Source organism: Porites lutea, chromosome 14 (genome assembly GCF_958299795.1).
Source record: "Porites lutea chromosome 14, jaPorLute2.1, whole genome shotgun sequence".
NCBI lineage: Eukaryota > Metazoa > Cnidaria > Anthozoa > Scleractinia > Poritidae > Porites > Porites lutea.
The window spans coordinates 19,071,982-19,080,433 of NC_133214.1; the positions used below are offsets into that span (position 1 = coordinate 19,071,982).

General features: G+C 40.2%; 1 protein-coding gene across 1 annotated transcript in view; it reads right to left on the minus strand.

The window, feature by feature from the left end:
- Window positions 1–877: 877 nt before the first annotated feature.
- Window positions 878–8,452, minus strand: part of LOC140924021 (von Willebrand factor-like) — a 17,012-nt gene continuing 9,437 nt past the window's right edge. The window contains exons 8-13 of the mRNA XM_073374025.1: window positions 7,278–7,506; window positions 6,503–6,549; window positions 5,269–6,120; window positions 3,757–3,850; window positions 2,450–2,535; window positions 878–1,017 (exon numbers count right to left, since the gene is read on the minus strand). Of these exons, the coding sequence (XP_073230126.1) occupies window positions 878–1,017; window positions 2,450–2,535; window positions 3,757–3,850; window positions 5,269–6,120; window positions 6,503–6,549; window positions 7,278–7,506 (1,448 nt within the window). The remainder of the gene's footprint in view (window positions 1,018–2,449; window positions 2,536–3,756; window positions 3,851–5,268; window positions 6,121–6,502; window positions 6,550–7,277; window positions 7,507–8,452) is intronic.

The window sequence follows — 8,452 nt, forward strand, 5'->3', positions numbered from 1 at the left end:
GACCTTTGTTGATCATAAATTCTCGAAAAATTTCTGAGTAAAACTTTGCAGAGATTCATGTCAATTATTCATGATCCGAAATCCAAACCTGGCTCAATGTTTTTCGTTTTGATTTATTTTTTCTAATTTTCAAACTTCAATTATCAGATCTTGCTAAAACCATACTCTTTATAAAATCAATGTTGCATTTCGTTTTAACTCAGTTGATCAAAAGATCAATAAATCTGCTTGGTGAATAATTGCTTTCATTTCTATAAGAGACCAAAAAACAGACTTCTTGATTTCACAAACGTTCCCCAAAAATGCCAGTCTTAGTGTGACCTGCACTAGCAGCGAGAAGTACCATACATAGGTTTATAAGTGACATTCATCCTGGATCGGGTTAGAATTGGAAAAAAAAGTCATGTTATAGGTCAGTATATGTTCAATAATATTGACATTTCGTATGCTCAAAACACTAGAGAACTTTAGATTCGAGGACGACTACGAGAACGAGATTTTCTCAATACTAAGTAGTGCCCGCGCGTGAGCCAGCGTCATTTTGGCGGGAAAACGTGATAACCTTTGCCATTCTACAACGGGATTTAGCGAGAATGTTGTAGTGGCGGGAATAAGTAATCAAATATAAGAAATTTTAAGATTTTGCTATCGGGAAAGGGCTTAACCTCCTTCCGTATAAATAAACCTGCAAACTTTTTTGGTGAAAAAAAGTAAAATGAAGCTTTCCAGGTGTCTTTTTTTAGAGGACACGCGCAAAAACTTTAAGTTAAATCTCGTATTCGTACTCGTTCTCGTCCCCAAATCTAAAGCTCTCTATTATCTCCTCTGCAGAGGCTCCCGCTGAGTATTTTGATGAAAATAGCAATAATTAAGAAAACTAGTAAGCACGCGGTGGACGATGGGTAGAAGGAAAAGGCGGGAGCGCTCTTCTCTTCTTCCCATCGTGCCCTTCGTACTTTATATTTTCTCTCTCCCCAGCCTCCCTACGACACAAAGAGGCCTCGGCGGAGGAGAGGCCTGTAAACAAGAATTAAGAAAGATAAGAAGAACAATCAGGCAGCAAGAATTGTTTCAAGTTGAGCTTGTTTAGGGGTAAGGCTATTGTAGCTTGCTGGCATTACAAAGAGAAAGCATTGTGGAATTCTTACAGATTCGAACAAACAAACATACGTGGTGATAAAGGGGAGAAAAACGTCTAAAAAATGTGTTCATGCCTAAGTATGTATTGGAACCGGATCAATTAAGGTTTCTGGGAAACTGCTCACCTACCCCTCTCCTAAGCCAACATTTTTCCTTAAGTGAGAAGAAAGTATTAATGTTGGCTTAGGGGAGGGGTAGGTGGCAGTTTGCCAGAAACCTAAATTGTTCCTCAGAAACTTCCTTTCAAAATTTCTTCCAAACGTCCCCATAAGGTTCAAAGATTTTTCAGTAACTCTGTAAAACCGTAGAAAAAAACTTTCAACTGGTATTATATTACCTTTTTTGACCATTTTCACCCAGAAAATTTTTGAAAAAAAAGATAAAAAGACGAACAGATTAATCCGTTAATCGTTAGGCTGGGTTACGGTTATAAACAAATGCTAATAGTAACTGGACAATAAAATACTACTAGATAAAAAAATTCTCAATATATTGTTTCTGAAATTCCTCCACTCAAACCCTCATCTTAGCTTCGGATTGTTAGGGAATTTTGGAAAATTTTTTATTTAAAACTACCCGTTTCAAACTTAGGAACCCTAAGCAAAGACGTTTTACAGCGGAGCAGATCAGCGGGAAGGGACTTTTTGCATTCATGAGTCGTGGTTTTGCCCACATTTTCGAGCAAATCATCTCTATAATACACTTAGCAATACAAATCTGGTGGTACCAAGGGATATTAGGGGGGAAAAGGCCTCACTTCCGCTTGACGTGCATCGCTCAAAAACGCCTTCGCCTTTGCCTTCGCAATAAGTCCTGACGCAAACGTAGACTAACACTCCCAGAATCGATTTATAAACCTTATTACTACCAATTTATGCAGGACATCACCTTCAACACATCTTTAGACTTTTGTCTCTATGATTTTATAGGACAGACATTCGCATTGTTCTAAACGAGTGAACAACTGGGTACAATATGCGACCACAAAGCTTCTTGTATCGTTTGGAGAGACAGGATTCAGATCAACAAAGATTGGCGCACTACAAGTGCTGTATACAAAACTATAATAATACGGTTTAAAAAACGTAACTATTTTTCACTTGTACAGAATTTCTCGAGACCCAGATCCACTAGGTATGTCTCCTCCAGTCAGAATAACCTTGAGTGCGTTTTTAACAGTTGGTTTACCGCTATCCGCCATGTTTTTGATGTCCCTTCAAACGATCCCTAGAACCTTTGCGGTGATAAGTCGCGCCAGTTCTCAGCTCGTTTAGAACATGGTTTATCACCAGAGGAGGGAGCTACCAACCTTGGCAGGTGTCCTTTGCAACGCATGCACTTCCTCTGAGTACCTCTTCAGGATCTTTACAATAGCAGCCCTCAATGCACCCACGCCTAATGTAACCAGAAGTGGACATGAGTGAGTATTCAACGATATTTGTAATTGTTGAATGTATCTAACTGTAATTTGTCTACCCGTAGAAGTACTTAGGAGTTTTTAAGAACTCGTTTAAACGTGTCCGTGCGTTCCAGATCGAATTAAAATTTGGCACTGTTTGTTGGTTGTTTGAGAGAGGGGAACACTGGAGTACCCGGTGAAAAAAGTTGTCGGAGTAAAGGAGAGAACCAAAAACAAACTCAACCCACATATGGCGTCCACGCCGGGATTTGAACCCGGGCCACATTGGTGGGAGGCGAGTGCTCTCACCACTGCGCCGCCCTTGCTCCCGTGTTAAAAAAAATGATTACGCAGGAACAAACAAAAACAACAAACCGACAAGAATTTCAGAATTTAATTGGTTTACCGAACGGACTCAAATGCTCGAGGCTTTTAGTTGGGTTAGCTTACAAGTAACACATTCCTAACTGAAGAAGGACTGATTAAAGGGAACCTCCACTCTTACTACAGAATAAGTTTAAATCGAATAAAATTATGTTGAAAAAAAAATTGGTTCGAAATTTGTCCTTAAAAAAAGTGTTTATATCAGGTAAAGTGAATTTTAAAATCGCTTATTTTCACTTTCAAATTTCGCGGGCGCCGCCATCTTGAATAATTGTGACGTGTTACGGTTGCTCTATTGTTCTGACACAAAGAGCTTTTGTTTAATAACAATAGGGCAACCGTAACACTTCACAATTATTCAAGATGGCGACGCCCGCAAAATTTGAAAACAAAAATAGGCGAATCTAAAAGTTATTTCTTTCGGATACAAACGCTTTCTTTAAAAATATTTTAGATTGACTTGACTGTAACAGTTATTTCCTGTGATTTAAAGTTATCTTTTTGTTGAAGTGGAGGTTCCCTTTAAAAGTGATTATTCTTGCCTGGGTGGTGTTATTTTTAGGAGGAACAGAGTGTTGATCAAACTTAAGAGATTACACTATCAATGGAGCTAACTCATACAATCTTAGGCACTAACTGGTCAGTAAAGAATAAGATGCTGGGGAACTACTACCCCTCCCCTAACCCAACATTTTGCCTTAAGTGAGAAGTTTGTGTTAACGTTGGGACAGGGTAGGAGTACGAGGGAAGATTACTAGAATCTAATGCTGTTCCATTTGTAGTGAGATTTGCCCAGCATCCCCTCCCTTTCTGTGGTGTTTTGCAGGACTTACTTGATACAGGGGACATTGTTGGTTACGTCGCCGCATGTCAGAGGACAGTCATCATCACAATTTTTGAATTCTTGAGCAGCACTTGGACAAGTTTCTATAATAAAATAAGTACGATTACAGTAATACTTTCCAAAAGATCACCTGTTGTTATTTCCGAAACCAATGACTGAGTACCTCAAGTGTAGTTTTAGTTACAGTGGTGCTCTTTTATTGAACAATTTTCCCCAGGAGGTACCGTATTTATTCGAATAAGCGCCTAACCCCGAATTAGCGCCCACCTCGAATAAGCGCCCATCCTAAAGGAAGAAAAAGTTAATAAGCGCCCAGCCTCGAATAAGCGCCCACTCCACCCCACTCCCTCCCACAAAAACTCCAATAAGATATAATAAGAGACCCTCCAGAAGACGGAGTTTTCTTCAGGGTAGTATTGTACAGAAACCCTGCTTTGTTACATCTTCGCTTTTTGTTATTAGCATTTACTGTTTTGTTGCAAACTTGCTAAGAATGGTGAAAATTTAATAAGCGCCCAGCCTCGAATAAGCGCCCACTCTCAAGGTCCAAAAATTTAATAAGCGCCCAGGGCGGTTAATCGAATAAATACGGTACGCACAGCAAATCAAGTTGTTCTTGAAATGTCTTTAAGAAAAGTATTAATTGTTCGTATGCTAATCAGTGCGTCCACAAGGCAAATATGTAAAACAATTAGAGAGAATGTCATTAATTCTCTATTGTAAAATGATATCTTTTTTAACATCGTGTATAAATAAAGTCATCATTCGCCTTGTTGTTCAAGAATTGTTGAGTAATATAAAAACACCCCCACCGAAAAAAAACCCTACGGTTACTGATTTTCGTAGAGTTAAAGATGATAACTCTAAAGCGGGACGTGCACATTCACGGTTTTGGATAAAACTGGGAAGATTTTTCGCCTGTGTTGCCCGTAACTAAAGAAACATCTTTCTCATTTCATCATCAAAAACATGTACATATGGCTCCTACTGAATTACGGTCTGAACAGTCCGCGTGACGTTCGTCACTTAAACTAGATGAATGGCCTTAGTACCCACGAGTCCCTATAGTTAAGCGGAGGAGAATCCCGACAGGAAACCAGAGGGTCGTACGTTCGTTTCCCGTTAGAAAAACTAAGAGTCGTTTGTGTCACTAACTGAAGAAAAATCTTTTTAATTACTCCTAAATACTTAATAATTCTGGTACTCTTTATAACCCTTTCACTGCCAGAGTGTTTGATGGAGTTCTGTAAGGTGACTCTAACTTTTGAGTCTATAGACGAAATCCTATGACGTGACCATTCAGATGAAAGCTCTCTGCCTGTACTTTCACATGATGCTATTTTTTTTTTCAAAATGTTAGAAAATGAAATTTGCAAATGTGGTCGAAATTTGCCTTTGGCCAAATTTGGCAGTAAAAGGGTTAAAGACAAAGACAATAATCACAGCACCATGGAATCTCTTTGAAATTTTTCTTCAGAAAAGTTCGTGAAAATATACTCACTTGCGGTGCACCCAAGCACAGTTCTCCAAGGTGGGACAGGAATGCCTTTATCTCCACAAGCCTTGGCGAACCCAGCCGCTACGTCACAAAGGGAGTCTCCGTTCCTACACGCTGTTTTCATGGCCCTACTGTAGTACGGATACGGATCTACTTGTTTTTTGGCCAGACAAGCACTGAAAGGTCCATTTGGGTCTATGATATGATTGGCTCGAGTTTCTGAGGAAGCTTTATTCTTAGAATAAATGGTACAGTAGTCCTTGGATAGGGTGGGTTCGACTTCTCCGAGTGGGGTCGAACCTGAGGCGCAACTTCCTACAGCCCAACTGCGCAGGAAGTTATCGGCGCTCTCCAGTGGGCCACCTTGAGGATCGGAGAAATCATCCGAGCTATCTTTGTTGTACGTGCCGCATAGACCGCAAGTTTTCTCCTTTAAGTCTTCATTCGCAGTCAGATAAAAGTTCTGCCCGGAGGAGATAAGTTCAAAAAATTCAGTGGACATGACCAAACTTCCTGTACTCCCGCCGATCAACTCTAGCTGGATGAGGTCATCGCCATACTCATGCCCAATTAACGGTTGGCCGTACACAACGACATTAATATCCACGTTCATCGTAGAGATAGTTCTTTTAATTTCGACAACTCTACCACTAATTGTCACAATGAGGTTTTGTTTTTTGCAATTTTGGATGTGCTCGTTTTGAACGCAGTCTTCGTTTTGGACTTCAACCTTGAACTGAGAGGAGATAAATGAGCAGTCACGGAGGAGTATGTAGCCACATTCTTCTGGATATGCTTCGTATTGTTTGCCGTCAAAAGTCTCGAAATTTGTGAAAGCCAAAGCGGAACAGGTCGCTGAAGAAAACCAAATAAGGTAATTAGATATCTTAAAATATACATGAAACTTCTCGAATCTGATTGGCTGAGAACACCTTAAGGAATGCATTCCACTGGGAAAACAAGGACAGAGGGAATTTTTTTTTTCACCTTTACTTTTTTTCAAAGAAAGCAACAAGCAATAACCACAACAACAAAAAGTACAAAGTCATCACAGTTCAACTTTTTAAGTACGCAATAGAGCAAAAAACGTTGATTGTACATTATTAAAAGTAACATCTAGTTATATACAAGTATACAACATTTTCATCTTCTTTTCATTCCATTTCATTCATTTTTCATTCCACTGGGAAATTTTAAGACGGACCGAGGGAAGTAGTACATGTATATTGGTACTTACGTTTGCAGGGCGTACTTAAGCAATTCCAAAATCCTCCATCACATTGGCTAAAGAAGAGAAAGAAAAGCGATGTAGTCACTTCTTGAAAATGCTCGAGGTAAATTTTGTGGAATGAAGCGCGCGTTTACTTTTCTGTACATTAGTAAGGCTAAAAAAGCAAGTTTGTGCGGTGGCCACTTGAGTTTCCCGACAATTGACAGAATTATGCTTTGATGCACAGGACGGCCAGGCTGCTCAGCATGGTCGAGAATGGCGGCTGGCGATGCTAAACTTTAAGATTCTTAGACGACGAATACTGTAAGTTCTGACGGAATTTACAGGTTCCAAGAAAGGTCAATATCATAAAATACTGTTGTGGTTTCAACGTGCCAGGAAAATATTGTCCTTGTCCCTTACCCGCATTTTTTTTTCTGGCTGTATTAGGGAGGTTAGGGAGGGCGCTCTTACTCCAACCCTGTGCTTTACGTAAGTTTCACAAGATAGAAGTTCAAAACGCGTATTATCAGATAATGAGTGGATGAAGGTCCAAACGGGCGTTTTTCAGTCATTTTTAGTGAAATTCCAAACGAATGCGGGCTACCTATGTGCCACGCTTGCGTAATAGCAACCTGGAGATGAGGATTGCGGGCTCCTCTGGTCGTCCGCAGTGATAATGAGTTTAAAACAAAGGAACATAAAATTGAAACCATGGACAAAACTGAACCACAACATATACAGGTAGGATTTTTGTCTCGGTCCTTACGGAGTTCGTCGTAAATTGAACCTATGCACTCACCAAAGTTGGCATTTTTCGTAGCGCATCGAACCGTGTTCATAATCTTGACCTCCATAAGTACAAGTGCAGTTAGAAGCTGCCACGCACTGAGTACCGTCCCACCACTGATTAGCTGGGCAGCTACAGCCGCTTACGCACTGGTTGCTGCACTCGGTGTCTTTGTTTCTGCAGGTTCGTTGGCATGCAGGAGTACAGTCTTGGTATTCCATGTTAGAGTCGCATGATTTGGCTGAAAGAAGACGACATGTAAGTGGCCAATCTAACAGGGCTGTGTCACGGCTGTGTAGATTACTTTGGTAAAAGTGCCCATTCCCTTCTCCACAAACCCTGAGAGGAATGGGCACAAGCTTTCTTTGCAACGGTTTGTGAGGTCGTTTGGGCTCTCAAGCCTTACTTTTGATTGGCTAATGGTTGCCTTTGTGAATTATAGTATTCATTTATTTGTTACACCTTAGGGAGTATATCTGCTTTCATGGCATGCATCACTGGCTAGCGGCATAAATTAGGGACGGGCAGTTTAGTCTAGTCAGCGAGTCAAGAGTCGAGTGCACATTTGTTCTTCGGTGGATTTCAAACTATTGTATTTTGCGATTATCCTGCTTTTCTATCACAGGGAAATTTCTGTAAGTTTTTTTTAGCTACGCTTTCTACTATCTTTCGCGTCTTCTTTCCGTTTGTTGTACTTTTGTAAAACTTAATTATTTAAATCTTTTGATTTTTCCCAAGTCAGACCGTTAGATGTTTTCATTCAATAAAAGATAACGAGTTTGAAGAACCCTTTCGATCTCACAGCTTTGAATACCATCGACCAATCATGACTAACGCTTGTACACCCCAACTATACCACAAATCACTACACCCAAAGCCTGCAGTCATTCCTCCTTGAGTTTCTGAATAGACCATTTTACAGTCGTCGGCTTAGTCTCCTAGCCTTGGAGTGAACGTGAGGCTGAGGTTGACATTTCTATGATACAATTCCTTTTCTTATGGAAATTTGCTTTGAAAATACTAGTTAGCACGAGAACAACATGATCATGATTTACACAATAAAGCTGGACACGGAAAGTTGTATCAAAACAAACGTCAACTCCAGCCTCGTTTCCACCTGTAGCTGCTGTAAAATAGGCTATTGAGGAATTACGCGTTGTCTTAGCTAGCTAGATAACATAAAGTTA